The 27,273-nt window shown below is 46.2% G+C and overlaps 1 protein-coding gene across 1 annotated transcript; it reads right to left on the bottom strand.

Moving 5' to 3' along the window:
* Positions 1–281: 281 nt before the first annotated feature.
* LOC119332020 (sulfiredoxin, chloroplastic/mitochondrial-like) lies at positions 282–2,418 on the bottom strand. Its single transcript, XM_037605203.1, has 5 exons — positions 2,173–2,418; positions 1,564–1,730; positions 746–779; positions 561–654; positions 282–476 (listed from the first exon to the last, which is right to left on the bottom strand). The coding sequence occupies exons 1-5, from the start codon at positions 2,411–2,413 to the stop codon at positions 461–463; spliced, it is 552 nt and encodes a 183-aa protein (XP_037461100.1). The 5' UTR covers positions 2,414–2,418; the 3' UTR covers positions 282–460.
* Between the last annotated feature and the right edge of the window lie 24,855 nt (positions 2,419–27,273).

The following is a 27,273-nucleotide window of genomic DNA, read 5'->3' as shown; positions in this document are numbered from 1 at the left end:
ACATAGAACTTCTTCCTTCATTGGACCTCTTCTGGAAACATTTTATCTTCAGGATCTAGTGAGTAGAGAGACTCCACTGTTTTCTGAGGACGACGATCTCAAAGTTTCAGATATTGCAACTTTCACAGTTAGCAGTCAATTCACAGCGCATATGAGAAGAAAAAACCGCATTCCGAATGGCCCTGAATTTGCTGATGAAGCTTCAGGGGGCAATGCATTTCGGAGAGTTTAGACCCTGCACTCCACCCTGAACCTTCAGTTGCATTCTTGCCCAAACAGAGTTGTAGAGATTACTGCATGCAACAGAAGGAGCAGAAGCGCCAGCTGAACAAGTGCTATTTTATACATTGGATTGGGTAACATTTACACGTATATATGATTACAGGAGGAGAAAGTTTTTTCTTAGCACTAGACATAACAGATGACACTTCGTGGCTGAAGCAGTCCATGGATCATCCATTCATCGCATATGGTGCCTGAAATAGCAGATTCAAGATCCTGCGCAGATAAACCGAACTGACAACAGACCATCCAACAAAACTCAAGGAAGATGGGCTCACCGCAGTGTTTCTTTTGTCCCTCGGCGGACTTTGCAGCGGATGGTTGGGAGTCCTAGGCGCTGGTGAGCCTCGTAGCGATGGCATCCAGAGAATCCTGAGGATTATGTGCAAGCATATTCAGCAAGAGGGAAATGGGTATATCTTTTGGAGTGGGGAATGACCAATTGAGATTTGAACAAAACTACCGTAGTAGACTCCGTCGACCTCCAGCACATCGATCTGAAATTTCAGTAAATAACCTGGTAAGTACCGTTTCAAAATGACGCTACAATTAAGAAACCAGAATGAAATCCAACTGTTGCCTTTTGTTTCTTTAAGGCGACAATAACCAAACACGTTAAATCAGGATAGCTCCAGACAAATGGTAAACGAAAAAGTTGACAAATGGATCACATGTTAAATTCACATAAAATGGTTATATTGCTCGGATTGAAAAGGAAGTGCTAAATGCACATAAAATGGCTATACTAAATGCACATAAAGGTAAGCTCTTTTGCATAACTAGTGCAAAATCACACAGCGATTTCACATCGACCAAGAGTAGCAAGTAGCATCTTATTCAACAGCGCCCTACACTAAACTGCACATTGATCAAACATAATGCGGGTGAATATAGAAACAATAATATTTCTATAAGAAGGTTGATTCTGGGATATGGCATACTCCCTTTGAAGTTTGAATTAAGACTGATTCAGAGGGGCACAACATAGCTAATAGAGCCCATGTTGTTACTGCTGCAGGCGAACAGACTTCACATGTCAAATGAGCTTGGAAAAACTCATCCTAGACATAATAGTGCCAGATCTCGTCCTACCATTCGACATCAATGGTCAGCTATCTCAAAAACAATGAACAATAACACAAACGTTCTCAGATAACTGTTTGGAGATCACTGAATTCAGAAGCAGTGTTCGGCCACGAAATTCTAGTTCTGACAGAATTTATCTTTTGAGCTAACAGAAAATACTTTTGGTAAATTAATGTTAAAGGAAAAGATGCCCACAGGTACTTGGAGGCCGATGACACGGATGCTGTCCATGAGCTCCTGCACCTTGTCAGGATCATTAGCACGCGTTCGCATTAGCGGCCTCCGGATATCTTCCAGCGGGATCTCCATCACCACAGGGCCTTTCTTCTCCGAGTCACTCAATGCGGAGAGCCCAGCTGCACCTATACCGTTAAATATGAGTCATTGTTACTTCAGTGTCTGTTCAAGAGCAGAGACTGAACTTAAACATCAGAACTAGACACCCAAAATTACAAGTTTGTAACTGAATATTGCACAAGGAAACTATCCTGTCATGTATTCGACAACATGATTGGTCTCAAAAAAGCCCAATTGGACAGCCTTTACACACGATTCCCCGTCCAAATTGATCTCTAATTTTGCCAGCTCAGGATAATTGGCGAAGAAGTTGGAATTAAATCTCACCGGATTCAACTGAACCGCTATGGCTTCAGAATGGACCATGAAATCGGTGAGAGCGGTAATACTAAGATTCGGCTCCTCGCAGGCTCGAACCTCATCTTACTATGGTTGAACAGAACTCCAAGATCTCAAACAATTCCACAGGGAAATACAAGAAGGGGCAACAGGTAAAGGCAGACCTACCATTGGAGGACGAGACCGAGACGGCGAGGCCGCACCGCCCGCTCGCGCTCCTCCCCCGGAGAACAGGGGCGCTGGGGACGGCGGCGCAGCGGTGGAGGAGGTAGCCGGCCGTCGGCACGATCTTTCCCAAATCCAAGCTCGAGGTCGACGCCATTCGTGGTCGCGCTGCTGCTGCTGCTGCTTCCGTTTTCTTGCGGCCTCTCTGCTTAACGTGTCTGAGCGTCGCATCGATCTGCACCATAGGAATTCAATGGGCCTTGCAGTTCCAAAACGTGTAAAGTGGGCCGCACACTGTTTCGTCGATTTTTTTCCTGAATATTGTTTTTTACCAAATCATGAAACTATAATCATGATCCCAGAAGTTTCACTTCTATCACTCTGTGGCTGCTGCTTTCACTTCTATCACCCTGTGGCTGCTGCCAGGAACGAAATGGGAGACCCATGGGGACGACGCGTTGCCACAGAAAGGAAGTTCCGGGTCAATGTTCAGTGGCAGTTCCGAGAGTGACTTCACCTAAAACTTGTCCTGAACACAGCCTCAGTTTAGCGAGCGAACTTCTAGCGACACTGTTGAATCAATGAAATATCTAGTTATCTAGGTATCTTTCAAAGTGAAATGGCACGGTTGACCCGGAACAAAAAAAAAACAGCTCCGAATTGTTCAAACTAGGTTTGTTCTTCGAGTATGAATAACCCCATGTGGCTCATTATTACTAGAGGATAATCTATGAAAGTGCCGGGACTTAGAGAAACTCATACAAAGGAATGGCTTTTTTTCTTGAAACATTTGTAACTTTATTCATACTCATAACAATTACAGGTACAATGATTTTGACCTAAGATCCAAGAAAATACAAAGTAACTCATTTGACTAAGAATTACAATGAAATTTTTTGAAATCAACTTCTTCACGGTATCAATCTCTGCTCGAAGAAATACTCCAAGGACTTTGGTAAATAGGTTTCAATTGGACTAGAGTAATGATGTTGTCATGTGGGGCCAGCCCTATAGGCGCAAGGGACCTGTGCGGGCAGGCCCTGCACCTGCCTAAAAATATGGCCTAGTTTAATTTTAGTTTTTTTAGATTAGGAGTCTGGGTATTAGTTGGAAAGGTTTAGTCCCGTAGAAGGTTACCCTGCCAACACCCAATTGTAATAGGAGTCTGTCTGGTCTTGTAATTAGGCTATATATAGCCAGCCCTTGGATCAATAAACGCAAGCAGAAAATAACTTACAACCTCACCTCCTTGCTCCTGCGCCTCGGCGCCCCTCCTCAACCCCCTTCTCCAACTATAGGCCGGCGAGGGCCTCGCCCTCGTCCTATTACAACCCACGACTACAACCTGTGCGGCAATCAGCCAGGCCGTGACAACTTGGCATTAGCTTCCTCGTCGATCCCAGCGCCCATGTCTCCGCCACCGCCGCCGGCGTCCCTGCCGCAAACCCTAGCAGACCTCGCGACCAAACAGCACGAGGATCATGAGGCCGTGGTCGCCACTTTGAACAACCTCTCGAAGGAGAACCACACCGCTCGGAAAGAGCGCGCCGAGGACCGCGCCACTCTCCAGTCCATTGCCGAGACGCTCAAAACCCTCCAGGGCCAGCTGGCGGACACGTCACAGCAGCAGCGCGCGCAGAACCTGGCCCTCCTTCGGCTGGAAGGCAAGGGCACGCCTCAATTGGGTGGTGCCGGGCTCCTGCGGCCCCTAGATGCGCCGTCCCACACTGGGGCCCCGGCCGATCTGGTGGATCGGGCTCCGCGCCTCTACAAGATTGATTTCCCCCTCTTTAATGGGGCCAGCGATCCGCGGCCATGGCTGACACGCTGCAATCTCTTCTTCCTCGGGCAATGAACGCCGGAGTCGGATAAGACGTGGCTCGCCTCATACCACCTCACCGATGTCGCCGCATTATGGTATGGACACCTCGAGACTAAGTTGGGCCAGCAGTCGTCCTAGACCGAGTTTCAAAAATTGATCGCCAACCACTTCGGACCGCCGACCCGAGCCAACCCCTTTGGCGAGCTGATCTCCACCCGCCGCTCCGGCACTGTCGCGGAATACTCCAAGCGCTTTCTAGAGAATCTTTCTCGGGTGCGCCCCATTGCTGACGACGATGAGCGGGATATCTTCACCAACAACTTGGGCGAGCCTATGAAAACTTAGGTCGAGATGCTGAAACTGGCGACTTTGGACGCGGCTATGGACTAAGCAATCTCCTTTGAGCACCTCAATACTGTCACCAGCACCGCGGCCACCCCGGGCCGGCCCAGCCGTCCACTCCGCCCCATGGCCGCGCCTACTCCGGCCTTACCAGACTCCTCCAACCCCACGCCCATGCTCGTCTTTAAAAGACTCACACCCGCCAAGATGGATGAACGGCGCGCTAAGGGTCTCTGCTTCAATTGTCACGAGAAGTTCATGCGGGGCCATCGCTACAAACGAATGTTCTACATTCAATCCGCCGACGCCGAAGAGGAGCAGTTTGATGATTTCCAGGAGGCACAAATCTCACTTTTGGTTGTCACCAGAATTCCCACCAGCGACATAATGCAGGTCACTCTTCACATCGGGGACTGTGACTTGGTCGCCTTGCTTGATTCAGGCAACACTCATAACTTCATCCACGAAGAGCTGGGCACCATCGTTGGGCTGCCTTTCTCCTCCAATCGTCGCTTGGGAGTCACGGTCGCTAATGTCGATAAGGTGACCTGTCGGGGACTCCTTCAGCAGGCTGCGATCACCATTGACAAGGAGCGTTTCGTTGTTGATCTGCATGCCATTCCATGGGGCGGGTTTGACATCGTCCTCGGTACACGATTCCTCAAAACTCTTGGGCCAATTCTCTGGGATTTCACCATGCAGTGGATGTCGTTTTGGCACTCGGATCACCGTGTGGAGTGGTCGGGCCTCGACTCCCTCGGACGGCCTACCCACCTACATGCATGCGAAGGCAAGGACCTTCTGGACAGCCAGCTCGCCACTTTCACCGATGTTTTCGCCGACCCACAGGGCCTATCGCTGCAGGGCACACATGAACATCATATTCATCTTATTCCCGGGACACCGCGGGTTGCTGTCCGTCCCTACAGCTACCCAACGATTCAAAAAGATGAACTGGAGCGCCAATGTTCAGAGATGCTGGCTCGCGGTCTGATCCGTCCTAGTTCTTCTGCATTTTCACCACCCGTTCTACTCGTCAGAAAGGCTGACGGGACTTGGCGTTTCTGTATCGACTATCGTGGTCTCAACCTTGTCACTATTAAGGACAAGTTTCCTATTCCCGTTGTCGACGAACTTCTGGATGAACTCAAGGGCGCCCACTTTTTCACCAAATTGGATCTCCGTCGGGTTACCACAAGGTTTGGATGGCCCCTGAGGATATCCACAAGACGGCATTCCGCACACATGAGGGCCTCTTTGGGTATGTGGTGATTGCCTTTGGTTTGACAAATGCCCCAGCGATGTTCCAAGCACTCATGAACGACGTCCTCCGTCCCTACCTTCGTCGGTTTGTGCTTGTGTTCTTTGATGATATCTTGATCTACAGCTCGTCCTGGTCGGATCACCTACGTCATGTCAAGCTCGTTTTGGAGGTTATGCGCACACATCAACTGTTTCTCAAGCGCTCCAAGTGTTCCTTTGGGGAGAAAACCATGGCTTATATGGGACACGTCATCTCCGCTGCAGGTGTTGCCATGGGCAGCAACAAGGTTCTAGCCGTGGTAGACTGGCCGGTTCCGCACACCGTCCGCACTGTGCGTGGTTCCTTAGGACCGGCAGGATACTACCGCAAGTTCATCTGGGATTTTGGCACCATTGCAGCTCCCCTCACGGCACTCCTCAAGAAAATAAGACTTTCTTTGGACACTTGTAGCGACTATCGCCTTTGAAGCCCCCAAGAAAGCTCTTACCACCGCCCCTGTTATTCAGCTACCAGATTTTGCAGTTTCATTCATTATGGAGTGTGATGCATCTGGGTCTGGTTTCGGGGCAGTCCTGCATCAAGGTGGCGGCCCCATTGCCTATTTCAGCAAAACCATTGCTCCGCGTCATGCTTCTCTCGCCTCTTATGAGCGGGAGCTCATTGGTCTGGTGCATGCTGTGCGCCACTGGCGGCCCTATCTTTGGGGACGTGCGTTCGTCGTCAAAACTGGCCACTACAGCCTGAAGTTTTTACTAGACCAACTCCTCGCTACCATTCCACATCATCATTAGGTGGGCAAGCTATTGGGGTTTGACTTCACGGTGGAATATAAACCGGGTCGCCAAAACATCGTTGCCGATGCTCTTTCTCGCAGTGATGCTCCTGCCAGCCAGGCACTCGCCATCTCCGGGCCTTCTTTTGATCTGTTTGAAGCTCTCTGTCAGGCGGCACACACGGACACGACGCTTGTCACTTTCCGGGAACAACTAGAATCTGCTGAGTTAGGATAGCCTTGGGCTCTCGTTGACGGTGTTGTTACCTTCCAACAATGAGCTTATGTGCCACCCGCATCGTTGTTGCTCGGGGAGGTCCTGGCTGCAGCCCATGATGCGGGCCATGAAGGTATCCAGAAGTCACTTCATCTTCTTCGCCGGGATTTCCATCTGCCGCAAGCAAGGGCATCACTTCAGCAGTATATTCGTTCTTGTCTGGTTTGTCAACGCAACAAGATGGAGCAGCTTCATCCAGTCAGCTTATTGCAGCCCTTGACAATGCCATCTCGTGTCTGGGAAGACATCTCCATGGATTTCATTGAGGTACTTCCGAAGGTGGGTGGCAAAAGTGTTATACTAACCGTCGTGGACCGTTTCTCCAAGTATGCGCATTTCATCCCCTTGGCGCATACATACACCGTGGAGTCCGTTGCTAAGGCCTTCTTCTCCAACATTATACGACTTCATGGGTTTCCCACATCCATCGTTTGGGACAGGGATGTGGTTTTCACTTCAGGCTTTTGGAAGGCTTTGTTTGCTGCCGCAGGGACGCACTTGCACATGAGTTCGTCCTTCCATCCGAAGTCTGATGGACAATCTGAGGCCGTCAATCGCGTAATAACCATGTACCTTCATTGCATAACTGGGGATCGCCCCCGACAGTGGCTCCAATGGTTGCCTTGGGCGGAGTACTGCTACAACACTTTGTACCACTCAGCGTTGAAGGACACTCCTTTCAAGGTGGTTAATGGACGGGATCCCCCCTCATTGCGGGACTATACGCCGGGTGAGATTCGCAATCAGGCGGTGGAACGACATATTGTTAACCGCGATCAGTTCTTACTCGACATCCGTGAGTGTCTTCTTTAGGCATCACAACAGTACAAGCATTGCTATGATGATAAGCATCAGACCCTTTCTTTGGATGTTGGAGAGTGGGTTTGGCTCCGTCTTCAGCACCGGCCGGCGGCATTCCTTGGAGTAGGCGCCAAAGGGAAATTGGCTCCCAAATATTATGGGCCTTTCAAAGTCCTCGCTAAAATCTATACGGTTGCTTACCGTTTGGAGCTGCCCCCACGCGCCCGCACTCACAATGTCTTCCATGTCGGTGTCCTAAAGAAGTACCATGGTCCACCACCGAAAGTTCTGCCAATGCTTCCACCTCTGTTTCAGGGTCGAGTGCATCCAACCCCTGTCCAAGCATTGCGTGCTCGTATTGCTCGCGGTGTACAACAGGTGCTCATTCACTAGGAGGGCCAGCAGGCGTCTGCTGCTTCATGGGAGGATGTTACAACCTTCCGCAAACGTCATCCAAGCTTCCAGCTCGAGGACGAGCTATTTCAGAATGGAGGGGAGATGTCATGTGGGGCCAGCCCTATAGGCGCAAGGAACCTGCGCAGGCCGGCCCTGCACCTGCCTACAAATATGCCCTAGTTTAATTATAGTTTCTTTTAGATCAGGAGTCTGGGTATTAGTTGGAAGGGTTTAGTCCCGTAGAAGGTTACCCTACAAACACCCAATTGTAATAGGAGTCTGTAATTTGGTCTTGTAATTAGGCTATATATAGCCAGCCCTTGGATCAATAAACACAAGTAGAAAATAACCTACGATCTCACCTCCTTGCTCTTGTGCCTCGGCGCCCCTCCTCAACCCCCTTCTCCAACCATAGGCCGGCGAGGGCCCCACCCTCGTCCTCCTACAACCCACGACTACAACCTGCGCGACAATCAGCCATGCCGTGACAGATGTTGTCACTCTTTCACCCGCATGAATATTACCAATAATACTTTTTCAAAATGCCTTGAGTGGCCCATCCAGAAAGATGGGAAGTCTTGATCGATGAACGTACTTGGGCCAGGGATGATCCCCTATAAATGCAAGCCGTCGAATCACTATATCTTCACCATGGCGTTGATGAAAGATTTCACCTTGACAAAGAACCAGACCAACAAAAAAGCTTGACACAGTAGCATAAACTCATCAGATCCGAATAATCGGATCTGTGAGGACAGAAAACTCTCTAACCTCATGGAACCGCCAAAAGAACAAGAGAAAATTAATTCTCACAAAACTATGATGATCACTAGACGTTGACGAAGAACATAGAAGTATTGAAGATTCGAGATCCACCACCTCTTAGCGCCAAGAGGGCAGCCGAAGACCAGGGGACCTAAATTTCTTAGATGGCGGTGGCGGCACGAGAATAGGATAGGGAGTGGATTTTCGAGGCCTTTAGCTTAGGATTTGTCCATGGAGTTCATACCAATGTACTTTGCTTTTGCCACTCTTCATAATATGGTTGTATACTGAATGTGAATGTTGAATTCACTAAAAGCCTAGAATATATATGTTACGAATAAGATGTAAACAACAAATTAAAATTTGTGATTCGTGTTCTTGCTCTCAAGACCTAGTGTTGGGACGCACACATGGGAGAATATAAACCAAATGGACGAGATGGCCAAAAGAAGAAATTCGTACATGGAGTTATGAGCATTTACGGGAATGGGTCTTTCATAAAGAAACATTGGATAGTGTTTTTCTTTCATTCTTTTTACCATGTGAGTTGAGCCGATTCCCCTGAAGTTCAACTGTGCTATTCTAACTTGAATTCATAGCTCAAATAATTCTTATTTCTCTGATTAACAAGAAATTTTATGGGGAGTCTTTAATTAGAATATTAATAGAAGGAGATGTGTAAGGACATATTGGAAGTATAGGTACGTAGTTGAGAAGAATGAGTTGGAGGCGCAGATGAAGATGCGGGTGCTGCCGCTAGTCCAGATAATGAGTTGGAGGTGCTAGGAAGAAGTTCGGTCCTCAATCACCAATGCCAAAAAAGCGGGCGCTTTGGACCAAGGAAGAAATCAATATTCAATCATTCTTTACATCCTTGTCGTTTTTCCCAACTAGATATTCTTTTGTCCTTGCACTATTTTTGGATATGCATAGTGCTTTTGTCATGTATAGTGATTAAGAAAGTGTTCAGATATGATTTAATAAAGAAATATTTATAGATTTATTTTTTTCTTACTTAACTATATACTTATTGTTGTCTACCGTTATCTACTTATGTAAGTTACTTATTTTAACTGGTGCCTCCTAGAAAGATTTGAGTGATGGAAGCTACTCGGTCATTATTACTACATTACTAAAAGGATGTGGATGTCGCCAAGAGGGGAGGGGTGAATAGACATTTTAAAACACTTACGGTTTAGGCTTGAACAGATACGAAATAAAACTAGCATTTAATTTATCAAGCACAAAACCTAAATAAAACTGGACTCAACTATGTGCACCAACAACTTATGATAAACAAGATAATCAACTATGTGATAGCAAGATATATAACTTGAATCATGATTTTTATCACAAACAAGTGCATAAGTAAAGGGCTCGGGTAAGATAGCTGAGGCAAACAAATACGGGAGGATGTATCCTGAAGTTCACACACTTGCGGATGCTAATCTCTGTTAGAGCGGTGCGGATGCACAATGCTCCCAAGCGCGACAATGACTCACTGTATTCGCCTTGTGCCCCCGCACAATGCAAGGTGTCGTGACTCCACTAAGGGACCCTTGAGTGCAGTTACCAAATCCATACAATTGACCCTTGATGGCTGTCATCGAACGCATGCAAATTGCCCGGGGCAATCTCCACAACTTAATTGAAGGCTCCTGAAGCTTTCCCAAACAGTAGTAGAAAATGGCCACTTGTCCCGGTTCATAAGGCCCATCTGTCCCGGTTGGGGAACCGGGACTAAAGGGTCATTACTAATGCCCTAGGCCTTTAGTCCCGGTTCTTATACTAACCGAGACAGATGGGCCTCCACGTGGCCACTCCGGTGAGCCCAGGCACGGGGGCCTTTGGTCCCGGTTGGTAGCACCAACTGGGACCAATAAGCTTCCACGTGTCAGCATTTCAGGGGCTGTTTTTTTTTGAAAGGAGGTGGTTTAGGGGTTTTGGGGGTTAATTTAGGTTGGTATAGGTAGCTAATAGAGAGATGTGCCCTCTCTTATCTCCGTGCTACTACTACTGCTATGCCTAAACATGACTTAGATTGAAGTGATGCAACATGTGGTTCATGTCGAAAGTAATACTAATCCTAACTTGATCAAGTTTGGATTGTACTACTTTCGACATGCACCACATGCATGTTGCCTTCACTTCAATCCAATCCATGTTCATTTCACCCACATATATATAATAACTCTTCATGCTCGCATCATGCATCATCATAATAATAAGTCCTACTAATCATCATCATACAACTTCTACTCGTTATTAATAACAAGTCATATGATCATCATCCTGATAGTCATCGAACCAACCTACTTAATTGTTCTTAGCACATGATCATCAGTATTAGGTAGGACCTAAATACCATCTTTAAGGTAAAATAGTATAAAACAATATAGACCCTGACTCTCCATTATGGAGAATGGAGATCATCCTGTCTCCAATTCTTGCGCTTCGCTTCCTTTTGCTTCCAAGAACCTCCTTATGACTGTCCACGCATTTTTTTCCTTTTTTTGATTAGCATGTCTCCACTTCTTTGAGAAATCCAATATGGACAGTTGAGATTCGTAGGATGACCTGGATATATGTTCAAAACACGAAGGCTGCCATTCTGATACATCAAATGAGGCACACAATCCTCTGGGATTCTCTGTTGAAAAACATAGTAATAACTTCATAGTTAGCAATGATGTACTAGTTTTAGAAGTATGCAAAAGATGCACGGATGTCGTGATAGTAAAAAATCTTACCAGGGTATCTCCATGGTTGTTACCGTAGTTCAACACGTGCACTAGTGGCACGTATTGACCATAATGTTGAGGAGTTTGATTGTAGATATTGTAATTCTCAATATCAGTACAAAATCCGACCAGATGATTTTTCTCCTGATAAGTTAATTCGGAGCCATCGGTGTAGTGGGTTTTGTCTACCATGTTCCGCACATTGTTTGAACAATCAAAATAAGCTGTCAATGGAAATAGGCTGTCAACTATTTTGAAATAAACAATATAAATTAGCTAATAACTATGTTTGAGAAACTCACATAGTGGTTGAGGGAGTCCTAGATTAGGGGCTCCTCGAACAGCCGGACTATTTACTTTGGCCAGACTGTTGGACTATGAAGATACAAGATTGAAGACCTCGTCCCGTGTCCGGGTGGGACTCTCCTTTGCATGGAAGGCAAGCTTGTCAATTCAGATATGTAGATCTCCTCCCTTGTAACCGACTCTGTGTAACCCTAGCCCCCTCTGGTGTCTATATAAACCGGAGGGTTTAGTCTATAGGACAACAACAATCACAATCATAGGCTAGCTTCTAGGGTTTAGCCTCTACGATCTCATGGTAGATCAACTCTTGTAATACTCATATCATCAAGATCAATCAAGTAGGATGTAGGGTATTACCTCCATTGAGAGGGCCCGAACCTGGGTAAACATTGTGTCCCCTGCCTCCTGTTACCATCTGCCTTAGACGTACAGTTAGGGACCCCCTACCCGAGATCCGCCGGTTTTGACACCGACATTGGTGCTTTCATTGAGAGTTCCACTATGCTGTCATGATAAGGCTGGATGGCTCATCTTGTTGTCAAGGACAACATCACCTCGGGGGGAGCCCTGGCTGTAGGCCAAACTCTCCGACTAGGCGGCTTCATCATGACCGCCCCTTCGGCCATCGCGCCGACGATGACTTCTCGGGTCATCAAAAACAGCCTCCACGTTGGCTCAGGATTCGCCGAGCAGATGGATCCAATAGAGCTCTCCTCTCTGAACAAGCTCTTGGATCGCATCACCGCCCTAGGAGTCGCAATGGACTATGATTGGACCGGGCTTAAACCCGACGAAAGGGAGATTAACTCTCCGTCGGTCACCAATCAGATAGCGGTGGTGGAGGAGCAGTGTAGCAATTCTTCCTCTATTTTGAGGACAAACTATGTCCGGATTCCTGAGCTCTCTGAGCCAGATACCCGTCCACGGGAGAACGTGGCCCAAGCTCCAAACTTAGAATCAGACAGCGGGCTAGAACTATTGGGCAACATCTCTAAGTCCAAACTGCCAAGCTCAGAAACTCCTCCGTCCCTAGGTCTCAGATCGGGTCAGGGTTTGGGCCAAAATCTGCCCACCCACCCAGACTCAAGTGATCTTTCCCACATTAGACAAGAGCCCCAAGAGATAGTACATCACTATTGGGCCAGATTCCTCCTTATAATGAGCAAGGTCAGGGACTGTCGCGAGGAAGACGCAATTTCATTCTTTTGCAAAAAATGCACGGACAAGGGAATCCTCAACGCCATAAGTCGCCGCGACATAGCACACTTTTCTAAATTGGCGGCCATAGTACAGAAGTACTGTGCGATGGAAAGCGCCTGGAAAACCCAAACAAAATTTTGGGACCCTCTGGCTCTCACTAAACCCCCCGTCCGAACTAAAAGGGTGTACTCTCGTAAGTCACGCGATCCAATTACAAAGAAGCCAAAGCCCACTACAGGGCGTGGAACTGTATTGGAGGGATGGCTCAATGGGCCATGCAAAATTCACAGTACAGTGGATACCATGCCAACACACAACCTTAGAGCATGTTGGATACTCCGGTAGGTGGCCAAGAGCGGCGAGGATATCCTCACCAACAATACAACAGAGCACCATCCTGTGGAAAATAACAATACAATATTGACAGTCTTCGAGACCTTTGCCTCAAATAATAGGTGCAAGCGAACACTCTGCAGGCTTGCCGAAGTCTACCATGTTGCAACAATAAATCCATAGAACGACACGACCATAACCTTCAATGCCAGTGACGAACCTCAATTCCAAAAAGCCCGAGAACCAGCCGCTTTGGTCCTTAGTCCAATTGTGGACGGCTTCCGGCTTACTAAAGTGCTCATGGACGATGGCAGCGGATTAAACCTCATCTACAAGGAAACTCTTAGCAAGATGGAAATAGACAAGAGCCGCATTGAGCAAAGAAGCACGACCTTCAGGAATCATCCCTAGTCGGGAGGCACAATGTGCGGGAAAAATCACACTATATGTGGTATTCAGCACACCGGAGAACTATAGTTCCGAAGAAATCACATTCCAAGTGGCCCCGTTTAGTAGCGGATACCACGCCCTTTTAGGGCGGGAGGCAGTCGCGATCTTCCAAGCTATACCCCATTACGGGTACATGAAGCTCAGAATGCCCGGGCCCAATGGAATAATCACTCTGGCTAGTGATCCGGACATAGCACTCCGCGCCGAAAATAAAACGGCCGCACTAGCCCTCAAGGCGTTATCCGAAGCCCTGGCGGCCGAAGAACTAACTGCGTTGCGCTCCACTGTGGACAGGGACGATGTGATACTCGACAAAAGACCCAAGTCCACCTCTTTTAAACCAGCGGATGAAATAGTCAAATTCCAGGTCCACCCAACGGACCCTACAAAAACAACATCAATCGGGGCACAGCTGAACCCCACAACAAACGCCGCACTTCGGGAGTTCTTGCGTGAGAATTTGGACATCTTCGCCTGGCATCCTTCAGACATGCCAGGAATCCCACAAAGCTAGCCGAGCATAGCCTCAATATTCTAAAAGGGTTCAAGCCGGTCAAGCAGACTCTTCGGCGTTTCTCTGAGCCCAAGCGGAAACCATGGGAGAAGAGCTAGACAAATTACTCGAGGCCGGATTTATTAGAGAAATAAAACATCCGGACTGGCTAGCAAACCTGGTGATGGTACCAAAGAAGGACAAATCTTGGCGCATATGTGTCGATGTCAAGGACCTTAACAAGGCTTGCCCTAATGATCCCTTCCCCTTCCCCCCCATCGATCAAATTATCGATGCTACCACAGGACACGACTCATTGTGCTTCCTCGACGCATACTCCGGTTACCATCAAATTAAGATGGCGGAGCCCGATCAAGCCGCAAAGGCATTCATCACTCCATAGGGCCCCTTCTGTTTCAACACCATGCCTTTCGGGCTCAAAAACGCCGGTGCAACCTATCAACGCATGATTCAGACATGCCTGGAAACACAAATCGGCAAAACAGTGGAGGCATACGTAGACGATGTGGTCATTAAGACAAGACACGTCGAATCCTTAATAGACGACTTGAGGCTCACGTTCGACAATCTCCGAACATATGACATCAAGCTCAATCCGTAAAAATGCGTTTTCGGCGTGCCCGCCGGAAAGCACTTTGGCTTCATCGTCTCCAATAGAGGAATTGAAGCAAATCTGGCTAAAATCCGAGCTTTGTCACAGTTGGCTATCCCAATAGACCTCAAGCAAATCCAAAAGTTAACTGGATGCGTGGATGCCTTAAGCCGCTTCATCTCCCGATTAGGAGAAAAGGCACTACCTCTTTATCGCCTTCTTCGACGCACCAAACACTTCGAGTGGACGGATGCGGCCACGGCCGGATTGGAAGAAATAAAGGCCGTATTGGCCACCAACCCAATCTTGGTCGCGCCAAATGTCGGCGAACCAATGCTGTTATATATAGCGGCAACACACCAAGTTGTAAGTGCAGTGCTCGACGTCGAACGAGAGACAGACGGACATAAGTTCCCGCTTCAAAAGCCGGTATACTACGTATCCACCATCCTCACTCCATGCAAATTACAGTACCCACATAACCAAAAGATAGCATACATGGTCTTCATGGCATCCTGAAAACTACGACACTACTTTCAAGAGTGTTCAATCACGGTGGCCTCCGAAGTACCACTCAACGACATAATAAATAACCATGATGCCACGGGCCGGATTTCTAAATGGGCTATCGATCTCCTCCCGTTCGACATAGCATATAAACCACGGCGAGCCATTAAGTCGCAGGTACTGGCTGATTTCGTCGCTGTAGGATCAATAGTATGTCTAGAGGGGGGGTGATTAGACTACTTGACCAAATAAAAATCTAGCATTTTCCCAATTTTAGTTCTTTGCAGATTTTAGCTTGGATTTAAGAGCAAGCCTAGAGTACATTTCAGCGACACCTTCATCATCCTTCATTTTGAACTTGTCAAGTTGACTTTGAAGCACATCCAATTTGAATTCCTTGACGAAGTCGGTACCTTCGTGCATATCAATCAAAGTATCCCAAATTTCCTTTGCATTCTCAAGACGGCTGATTTTGTTGAATTCTTGGGGCACAATCCGTTGAAGAGGATATCACAAGCTTCAGTGTTGTATTGTAGCATCTTCAACTCTTCCGCGGTAGCTTCACGGTTCGGTTCTTTCCCATCAAAGAATTCACCTTGTAAGCCAATACACACAATAGCCCAAACGGCGGGGTTATGTCCAAGAATATGCATTTTCATCTTATGCTTCCAACTAGCAAAATTAGTGCCATCAAAGTAAGGACCTCTACGGTGATAATTTCCCTCACTAGACGCCATACTCTCCTAGGTTGTGAAACCAAGGCTATGATCACCAAAAGCTATGGAAATCAAAGCAAATGGAGACCAAAGCTCTGATACCACTTGTAGGATCGAAAGTATGTCTAGAGGGGGGGTGATTAGACTACTTGACCAAATAAAAATCTAGCCTTTTCCCAATTTTAGTTCTTGGCAGATTTTAGCTATCTTAGTACAAGTCAAGCAATCTCTACACAATTCAAGCAAGCATGCAAAAGAGTATATGAGTAGTGGAAAGTAAAGCATGCAACTTGCAAGAATGTAAAGGGAAGGGTTTGGAGGATTCAAACGCAATTGGAGACACGGATGTTTTTGTCGTGGTTCTGATAGGTGGTGCTATCGTACATCCACGTTGATGGAGACTTCAACCCACAGAGGGTAGCGGTTGCGCGAGTCCACGGAGGGCTCCACCCATGAAGGGTCCACGAAGAAGCAACCTTGTCTATTCCATCACGGCCGTCGCCCACGAAGGACTTGCCTCACTAGCGGTAGATCTTCACGAAACATGCGATCTCCTTGCCCTTACAAACTCCTTGGTTCAACTCCACAATCTTGTCGGAGGCTCCCAAGTGACACCTAGCCAATCTAGGAGACACCACTCTCCAAGAAGTAACAAATGGTGTGTTGATGATGAACTCCTTGGTCTTGTGCTTCAAATGATAGTCTCCCCAACACTCAACTCTCTCTCACAGGATTTGGATTTGGTGGAAAGAAGATTTCAGTGGAAAGCAACTTGGGGAAGGCTAGAGATCAAGATTCATATGATTGGAATGGAATATCTTGACCTCAACACAAGTGTAGGTGGTTCTCTCTCAGAAAATGTGTATTGGAAGTGTAGGTATGTTCTGATGGCTCTCTCCATGAATGAAGAGTGGGTGGAGGGATATATAAAGCCTCCACACAGAATCTAACCATTACACACAATTTGCCAAACTCGGTGGGACCGAATGGTTAAAGTCGGTCGGAACGATTCAGCAAACCTAGTGACCGTTAGGATTTTTGGTGGGACTGAGATGCAACTCGGTAGGACCGATATGGTTAGGGTTAGGGCATAACGTAATCTCGGTGTGACCCATTACACAAACTCGGTGGGACCGATTTTGGTAATAAGCTAACCAGAGAGTTGGTCAGGTAAACTCGGTGGGACCGATTCGCTCATCTCGGTGAGACCGAAATGTTACAAAAGGGAAACATAGAGTTTACAATGCAATCTCAGTGGGACCGATCGCTCATCTCGGTAAGACCGAAACGTTACGAATGGAAACAGCGAGATTACAATCCCATCTCGGTGAGACCGAGATCCCTATCGGTGAGACCGATTTGCCTAGGGTTTGTGGCAGTGGCTATGACATTTGAAACTCGGTGGCGCCGGATAGAAAGAATCGGTGGGGCCGAGTTTGACTTTTGGTTTAGGTCATATGTGGATGTGGGAAGGTAGTTGAGGGTTTTGGAGCATATCACTAAGCACTTTGAGCAAGCAAGCCATTAAGCAACACCTCATCCCTCCTTGATAGTATTGGCTTTTCCTATAGACTCAATGTGATCTTGGATCACTAAAATATAAAATGTAGAGTCTTGAGCTTCAAGCTTGAGCCAAACTTTTTGTCCTTAGAATTTTGAATGATCCACTTTCCTCATCCATGCCATGCCATTCATTAAGCTTTTCCTGAAATATTAATCTTGGAATAATGTTAGCTCAATGAGCTATATGTTGTTAGGAATTACCAAAACCACCCAGGGATAGTTGCACTTTCAATCTCCCCCTTTTTGGTAATTGATGACAACATATAGATCAAAGCTTCGACAAATGATAATAAGAGTGAAAGATATTGTCGCTTTGAGAAGTATGTGAAAAGCAAGAGCTCCCCCTAAATTTGTGCATATCTTAAGATTTGCTTTGGACTGCAAATGCACAATGAGTTAGGATCATGGGTTACTCTTCCATGTCACATACATCTTGGTGGAGCGCTCAAAATGATAAGAATTAAATACATGCACTCATCACCAAGCAAAGTGAATGATCATATAAGGATAAGTAAGATAATATCATCTAACAAGCATAAGTGTAGCTTATGATCAACCACATGATCATTAATGTCTCACAGATAATAGCATAGTATCTCAAGCAATGAAAAGACAAACAAAGTTCAACCAAGAAGACAAGAGAGAATAAAAAGCAATGCTCTCTCTCGAAGCCTATGATCTATACATTTTTCTCACCCTTTGGCAACAAGTTACCAAAAAAGTTCATAGCAAATGCATAGCACTAAAACGTCTCTCAGGCTTGGTCTTCTGGTGGTGGTGTCTGGAGAACGCCAAGGACGAAGGCTTCAGTCGAAGTAGATGGAGCTGATGGAGTAGGTGCTGGAGCTGGTGGCACTGAAGTTGTAGCTGGTGCAGATGAAGTGGCTCTGGTGTCTGGAACAGGCACTGCAGTTGATCTCTGAGCTTGGGGCACTCTGGAAAATGCATCAGTGGTTTTTCTGCTCTTCCTCTCCTGCATATCATCTTGTAGCTGCTCCACAACTGACTGAATCTCAGTTACTTTGACATCTAAATCATAGAATTTTTGCTCCACGATTCTTTCCAAGCTCTCTTGGTTTTGAGTCAAGGTGGTCAACCCCTTCTCAATCCTCAGAGTTGACGCTATCAAGTAACCAAGCTGATCTTGCTTGATTTTCAAAAAGTACTCAGATGCCTCCTCTTGAGTTGGCATCTTGGCAGCCTTCTCTTTCTTTGCTTTCTCCTTCTTCTCTTGAGCTTGTATTGATGATGGTTCATTCTCATTCATCACAACTTGATTGTCCTCAAAGTCTGGGTAGATAGGCAAGTGTTCCTTATCCAACAAGTATGTGCCTGTGCCCATCTTTGAGTTTATCAACTCCTGGATCTGTGGGGCATATCCACAACTTCTTTTCTGGTCAGGTGCAGTCCTCTTGATAGTCTCAACTATAAGGCTCATGACCTTGAATTTCTGTGGCACATCAAATATATGTAGCAAGTTAATTGCATGGCCTCTGATCATTCTGTGATCACCAGATTTGGGCAAGAGAGTGTGCCTAAGGATCCAATTGATTGTAGGCAGCCCTGACAGCAAGTGTTTTACTGACCCAAAATGGTGAGTCTCAAGATCATCTTCAGGAATCTCCTTGTACATGTTTGCCATAGAGTTGTGATCCATCTTCTTGTAGACATAGACATCCAAGTCATCTTCTTCTTCCTTAGGAGCATTGATCAGATTTGCCCATTCCTCAATAGTTGAGTGGTACCTTGTACCTTCAGACATCCATACTATCCTACCATCTGGATAGAAGTGTGTTGTGGAGTAGAATTGCATTATGAGCTCCTCATTCCACTTTGTGAGCTTCTGCCCAACAAAGTCTGCAACTCCACAAGCACGGAAGCTGCCAAACACACCAGGATAGTGTTCCTCATTTTCCTTGATATACTTCCAGTCGACCCACCTCATTTCACACACTATAGGCTTCTTGTCCAACAACACTGTCTCATAGAAGTCCTGCTGTTCCTTTGTGTGGAACCTGTAATCAACATCAGTCCTTCTCCTGGTAGCATATGGATCTGTCTCTCTCCATAGCCTCAACCCTGAGTCTCTCCTGATCTTCATGTTCTCAGCCACAGGATGAGCATCATTGTGGTCTGGAATCTTGGGTTTGAGCTTTCTCAGGACTTGTCCTTCATCATCTTCATCAGCAGCAACTTCAGGCACTGGGGCCTTGTTCTTCTCAGCAGCTGGTATACTCCTGGTATTCCTCTTAGGTGCACTCTTGGGCTTGGATGAAGCAGCCCCTGTCCTGATAGCATCACCCATAAGCTTCTGGGCCTTAGGTGCTGGTGCAGCAACCTCTTCTTCCTCTTCCTCTTCAGAATCTCTCATGATTGAGGATCTCCCAAGCACTCTAGCAGTGGTCTTTTTGATCCTCTCCTTCCTCTTCTTCCCTTCTGCAGCAGCCTCTTTGGGTTCATATCGCAAAGGGACTTGAGTAGATGCTCTGGCCTTAGACATTGGAATTCTCTTTGCGGGAACCTTTTGCTTCATGCCTGGCTTGGTGGCAGCAGCAGTGCTATATTCCTTCTTAACCACTTTCTTCTTGGAAGTGGCCTCATCCTCAACTGCCACATAGTCTTCATCCTCATACTCTGAAGTTTTCTTCTTCCTTGTTCTGGTGGCAGCTTTGGGCAAGTTGCTGGGAGTGCTCCTGCTACCATCATCTGAACTGCTAGAGGGGCTAGTGCCCTCACTCAGGTGAACTTGCTCCTCTGACCTGTTCTGGCTGTCACTCTGATCAGACATATTGCAAACACTGACAGAAGACCCTGTGAATAGATATAGATGAGACAGAGTGGATGAGCATCACAAAATGCAGAGGTTTTGGCAAAAGAATGAGTCAAAAACTTAGTTTTAGTTTTCCACAGAAAGCATTTCGGATCAACCGATTTGTAAACTCGGTGATACCGAAGCAGCTGTTGGAACCTAAACTAGTGAACTCGGTCAGACCGAGTCACAGTTCGGTGGCACTGAGACTGCTAGGGTTTCACAAAGTCCTGAACTCGGTCACACTGATTTGGAATTCTCGGTCAGACCGAAAATTACATGTGCAATGGCCTGAGCCGAATCGGTGGTACCGAGTTCCACAACTCGGATGGTCCGAGATGGTTTCGGCGGAAACCTAACCCTAAATTTTCAATTCAACTCTAATCTATGGAGTGTTTTGACTGGATAGAAGCGTTTCAATCGTGGTAAGAATCATAATGAACACAATGTGCTAGGAATCAGACGGGGATAGCACTGTCATCGAGTCCATACCCTAGTTCAGTGATGGACTCGCTACGGCGGCAACGGCAGGGAAGAATTCCGTTGACAGCGATGGATACCAGCGACAGGAGGCGGCTGGCGACGAGGAGGACGATCCGGAGACCCAGGAGGCAGAGCGAGCTATGCGCGGGCGAAGGGGTTTCGGAGAAATTTCCAAAATTTTGCTCGTGAGTATATATAGCCCGACCCTGTCGGTGTGACCGAGTAGAACAACTCGGTGGCACCAAGATTCATAACGGCAAGTAGTTACTGAAACTCGGTGTGACCGAAAGGTTCAAATCGGTTGCACCGAGATTGAAAACCTAGATCGACTTAGTGATCTCGGTATGACCGAAATGGAGGAATCGGTCAGATCGAAAAGCACAAAGAAGTTTTGGAAGTTTAAGTCTATGACGAATCGGGGACTCCGAGTGCTCCTCACACAGAGTGGTTCGAATCTGACTTGATCAAATTTTGTGATGTAGCATGAATAGAGTTTGAGACGAGAAAAGCATAGATAGCTAGAGAGGGTTCTTAGGCATTCTTGTCCATCCACTTGGCAAAAGAAAAGAAAACCAATCAATCAAAACAACAAGTGGATGCCCTCGAATGAGTAAAATATGCAATCAACATGCTCACACAATAAAATGGCAATTGAAATATGTGGCAAAGCATGCACAACCAATTCTAGCATCTATCAAACAATTGGCGATGACTAGGTCATCTATATATGAGTATATTGATTTAGAAGTCAAATGAGAACATTTGATCATAGGTCATACTCATCGTTTAAGCACAAGTGGGGTTACCACTTTTACATAAAGCATTTGTTGTGTTCACACCATTAGAGTTGCTTTAGCTCAATTCTTAGAGTAAAGCTCCCCCTAGATGTGAGATCCCCCCTAAGAGGGATGACTAACCTTGGGTTTTGTCGATGATGACTTCATGTAGATGTTGAAGATGTGGATGCTCAATGTTGATGTAGATCATTTGGAGCTATCCATTGGAGTGAGTTGCACTTTCGATACCTACACGGGTTAGTCCCACAAGGAACAAACAAGGATATGCATAGACATAGAGTGATGCACTCACAAGATGATGTCTATGAAAGCTTTTAGGTTACCTTGTCCCTTGTCTTACCAACAAGAGGGTTTGTGACTCCTTGAACTAGTGCAAGATGTGGAAGTTGATTGCACTTGTTCTTGCCAAGATGATAAGAGTGAAGTATGTTGGCGGAGTCACCCTCAAGAACTCTCTAGTTCTTCTTCTTCGGGATCCACACCATCTTGATGGGAATCCTCGGTGTTGTAGTTGTACTTGATGAAGTGGAACTTGAAGTAGTCTTGGGAACCCACTTGACCAAGGCCTTAGGAGCTTCTTCAAATGCATCAATTTCCTCTTGAAGCTTGTCCTTGCCTTTTTGCTTGTGGTCTTGTGGTGGAAGATCATCTTGAGCTTGTGTCCCTTTGAGAGAAGTAGAATCATACTTCTCTTATTGAGGAACAAACTTCGTCTTAGGGTATTGATCTTCTTCGCACTCAACTCCATTGGCATTGAACTTTCGTTCAAAACCAACACCTTGATTCTTCCGGTGCCTTCCTTGCTTGCGTACAATTTCCTCGAATTGCTTACTTCCGGCAAGGCTCTTGTAAACACCTTTCTCTATAATTCCCTTCAATAAGCTATTTTCTTACTCAAGTGTAACTTGGCTAAGAGAGTCATTAGTGGAATCAAGAGAACTACTAGAAGCAACAATATTGGATTTAGCATGATTATTGTTACTACTAGAGGAAGAATCTTTCTTGTTCTTGTTACTAGACTTGACTTGAGGCATGTAAGTGGATAAGAGTAAACGCTTGGCAATGTAAGAAGAACTTTTCTTACGAAGATCATCATTGATTGCTTTTAAGAACTCATGCTCTTGCTCAAGGTTGAGCTTTTCAAAGCGCAATTTCTCATGAGTCCTTAAAAGTTCTCGATGATCTCCTAAGATAGTTTCATGAGCTAACTTAAGAGTGTTTAGTTCTTTAGTTAGAGACTCATTCTTCTCCTTATCATTGTCATTTGTTTTATCTTGATTAGCATGATTAATTGACGTTTCATCATAGTATTCATCACTAGAGTTGTCAACAGGTAAATCATCATCACCTAACAAGTCATCTTCATCACTATTGAAATCAACATACTCAGGGTGTGATACCTTTGGGCCTTTAGCCATGAAGCATGTTCCAACTCCTTCATTTGGTGAGTCAAATATGTCATAGGAGTTGGTTGTCACAAGTGCTAGACCAGCAACACCTTCATCTTGAGTATATTCGGAGTCGGAGTGATAGCTTCTCTCGGAGTGGTTGTCAGAGTCGGAGCCGGATACCCATTCACCAACATGAGCTTGATGTCTTCATTTTGTGTAGCTCCTTGATGACTTGTCCTTTCTTTCCGAATCCTTGCTTCTCCGTGAGGGTCTTTGTTCATAACGATCATCTCTACTCCTTCTTTCTCTAGATGGTGATTCTTCTCTTCTACTTCTTCTCTTGGGAGAATCTTCTCTTCTCTTGTAGGGGCCGTACACTCATTGGAATAGTGTCCGGGCCTTCCACAATTGTAGCAGTTTCGCTCTCGACTAGAAGATCTTTTGTCATTGTAGGACCTTGACTTGGAGCTTCTCTCTTTGCTTCTACTCTTGTAGAACTTGTTGAAGTTCTTCACCATTAAGTTCAATTCTTCATTGAAGGTTTGTTTTTCACTCGATGATGTGGGGGCTTCACATGAGGCTTTGTGAGCACCACTTGATTTGTTATGAAGTTCCTCGTTATCCTTGAGTGACATCTCATGAGCAACAATTCTTCCGATGACTTCCGTTGGCTTGAGTTCTTTGTAATTGGGCATCATTTGGATCAATGTGCACACGGTATCATATTTTCCATCCAAGGCTCGTAGGATCTTCTTGATGATGAATCTATCGGTCATCTCTTCATGCCCTAAGCCGGCAATCTCATTTGTGATAAGAGCAAGCCTAGAGTACATTTTAGCGACACCTTCACCATCCTTCATTTTGGAGTTGTCAAGTTGACTTTGAAGCACATCCAATTTGGATTCCTTGACGGAGTCGGTACCTTCGTGCATATCAATCAAAGTATCCCAAATTTCCTTTGCATTCTCAAGACGGCTGATTTTGTTGAATTCTTCGGGGCACAATCCGTTGAAGAGGATATCACAAGCTTGAGCGTTGTATTGCAGCATCTTCAACTCTTCCGCGGTAGCTTCACGGTTCGGTTCTTTCCCATCAAAGAATTCACCTTGCAAGCCAATACACACAATAGCCCAAACGGCGGGGTTATGTCCAAGAATATGCATTTTCATCTTATGCTTCCAACTAGCAAAATTAGTGCCATCAAAGTAAGGACCTCTACGGTGATAACTTCCCTCGCTAGACGCCATACTCTCCTAGGTTGTGAAACCAAGGCTATGATCACCAAAAGCTATGGAAATCAAAGCAAATGGAGACCAAAGTTCTGATACCACTTGTAGGATGGAAAGTATGTCTAGAGGGGGGGTGATTAGACTACTTGACCAAATAAAAATCTAGCCTTTTCCCAATTTTAGTTCTTGGCAGATTTTAGCTATCTTAGCACAAGTCAAGCAATCTCCACACAATTCAAGCAAGCATGCAAAAGAGTATATGAGCAGCGGAAAGTAAAGCATGCAACTTGCAAGAATGTAAAGGGAAGGGTTTGGAGGATTCAAATGCAAGTGGAGACATGGATGTTTTTGTCGTGGTTCCGATAGGTGGTGCTATCGTACATCCACGTTGATGGAGACTTCAATCCACGGAGGGTAATGGTTGCGTGAGTCCATGGAGGGCTCCACCCACGAAGGGTCCATGAAGAAGCAACCTTGTCTATTCCATCACGGCCGTCGCCCACGAAGGACTTGCCTCACTAGCGGTAGATCTTCACGAAGTAGGCGATCTCCTTGCCCTTACAAACTCCTTGGTTCAACTCCACAATCTTGTCGGAGGCTCCCAAGTGACACCTAGCCAATCTAGGAGACACCACTCTCCAAGAAGTAACAAATGGTGTGTTGATGATGAACTCCTTGCTCTTGTGCTTCAAATGATAGTCTCCCCAACACTCAACTCTCTCTCACAGGATTTGGATTTGGTGGAAAGAACATTTGAGTGGAAAGCAACTTGGGGAAGGCTAGAGATCAAGATTCATATGATTGGAATGGAATATCTTGACCTCAACACAAGTGTAGGTGGTTCTCTCTCAGAAAATGTGTATTGGAAGTGTAGGTATGTTCTGATGGCTTTCTCCACGAATGAAGAGTGGGTGGAGGGGTATATATAGCCTCCACACAAAATCTAACCGTTACACACAATTTGCCAAACTCGGTGGGACCGAATGGTTAAAGTCGGTCGGACCGATTTAGCAAACCTAGTGACCGTTAGGATTTTCGGTGGGACTGAGATGCAACTCGGTAGGACCGATATGGTTAGGGTTAGGGCATAACGTAATCTCGGTGTGACCGATTACACAAACTCGGTGGGACCAATTTTGGTAATAAGCTAACCAGAGAGTTGGTCAGGTAAACTCGGTGGAACCGATTCGCTTATCTCGGTGAGACCGAAATGTTACAAATGGGAAACAGAGAGTTTACATTGCAATCTCGATGGGACCGATCGCTCATCTCGGTAAGACCGAAACGTTACGAAGGGAAACAGAGAGATTACAATCCCATCTCGATGAGACCGAGATCCCTATCAGTGAGACCGATTTGCCTAGGGTTTGTGGCAGTGGCTATGACATTTGAAACTCGGTGGCGCTGGATAGAAAGAATCGGTGGGGTCGATTTTGACTTATGGTTTAGGTCATATGTGGATGTGGGAAGGTAGTTGAGGGTTTTGGAGCAGATCACTAAGCACTTTGAGCAAGCAAGCCATTAAGCAACACCTCATCCCTCCTTGATAGTATTGGCTTTTCCTATAGACTCAATGTGATCTTGGATCACTAAAATATAAAATGTAGAGTCTTGAGCTTCAAGCTTGAGCCAAACTTTTTGTCCTTAGAATTTTGAGGGATCCACTTTCCTCATCCATGCCATGCCATTCATTGAGCTTTTCCTGAAATATTAATCTTGGAATAATGTTAGCTCAATGAGCTATATGTTGTTAGGAATTACCAAAACCACCCAGGGATAGTTGCACTTTCAGTCGCCGAATGGACGGAAGCCGAACTCCCTAAAGAGTACGGCGCATACTCCAATTGGATCATGCACTTTGACGGCTCTAAGATGTTGGCTGGTCTGGGGGCATGTGTCGTCCTGACATCCCCCACTGGAGATACAGTCCAATACGTACTCCAAATATTATACACAGACTCCAACAATGCAGCAGAATATGACGCCCTGTTGCATGGTCTCCGGATGGCAGTCTCCATGGGCATTCAATGCCTTAAGGTGCGGGGAGATTCGAACCTCGCAATATCTCAAATAAATGGGGACTTTGACGCCAAGGACCCAAAAATGGCGGCTTACCGCAACGCCGTCCTCAAAATTTCAGCTCGGTTTGAGGGCCTCGAATTCCACCATGTGGTCCGAGAAAACAATCAAGTGGCAGATATCCTCGCCTGCATTGGCGCTAAGCGCGACCCTGTCCCACCTAATATCTTCTTGGAAAGGCTGTTTAAGCCATCCATGGTGTGGGATGGGGAGTCCGACAGTAACAATCCGGATCCGGCCACAGCACCAGACCCCGAACACTCTGATGTAATCGGAGGCTTTGCCACCGAAATAACACCTTCGACCCACGTGATTATGGTTGTCATAGCCCCGTGGACAGAACCCTTCTTGGCTTATCTAACTAGGCAAGCTCTCCCTGATGACCCAAACGAGGCACATTGCATTGTGCGGCGGTCTAAAGCCTACAAGGTCCACAAGGGAGAGATTTATAAAAAAAGCGCTACCGGAGTACTTCAAAGGTGCATCTCCGAAGAGGAAGGACGGTAACTTTTGGTAGATATTGATGCTGGACTTGGTGGCCACCATGCCACAGCTCGGGCCCTTGTAAGCAAGGCCTTCCGTACAGGTTTTTACTGGCCGACGGCCCAAGCAAAGGCACAGGACCTCATTCAACGTTGCGTCGGTTGCCAGCTTTTTGCAAAATAAAGTCATATGCCGCCTACCGCTCTCTAAACAATCCCCATTACTTGGCCCTTTGTGGTCTGGGGGCTTGATGTGGCCGGACCCCTTAAAGGGGGAAGCCATAAGAAAAAATACCTCTTGGTTATGATGGATAAATTCACCAAATGGATAGAGGCCAAACCAGTTAAAACGGCCAAGTCCGAACCAGTGATAGACTTCATATCCGGGGTTGTACACCGTTACGGTGTCCCCCACAGCATCATCACCCATAACAGCTCGAACTTTATAGCCGATGATGTAAAAACTTGGTGCA

This window comes from Triticum dicoccoides, chromosome 7A, assembly GCF_002162155.2.
Source record: "Triticum dicoccoides isolate Atlit2015 ecotype Zavitan chromosome 7A, WEW_v2.0, whole genome shotgun sequence".
NCBI classification, from domain to species: domain Eukaryota; kingdom Viridiplantae; phylum Streptophyta; class Magnoliopsida; order Poales; family Poaceae; genus Triticum; species Triticum dicoccoides.
This window is presented reverse-complemented; position numbering and strand designations above follow the sequence as displayed.

Coding starts and splice junctions, on each gene's coding strand:
- LOC119332020 (XM_037605203.1), bottom strand. CDS start 2,413: ATGGTGCAGATCGATGCGACGCTCAGACACGTTAAGCAGAGAGGCCGC. Junction 1,731..2,172: donor CTCGGTCTCGTCCTCCAATG/GTAGGTCTGCCT, acceptor TTAACGGTATAG/GTGCAGCTGGGCTCTCCGCA. Junction 780..1,563: donor TCATCGGCCTCCAAGTACCT/GTGGGCATCTTT, acceptor CTGAAATTTCAG/ATCGATGTGCTGGAGGTCGA.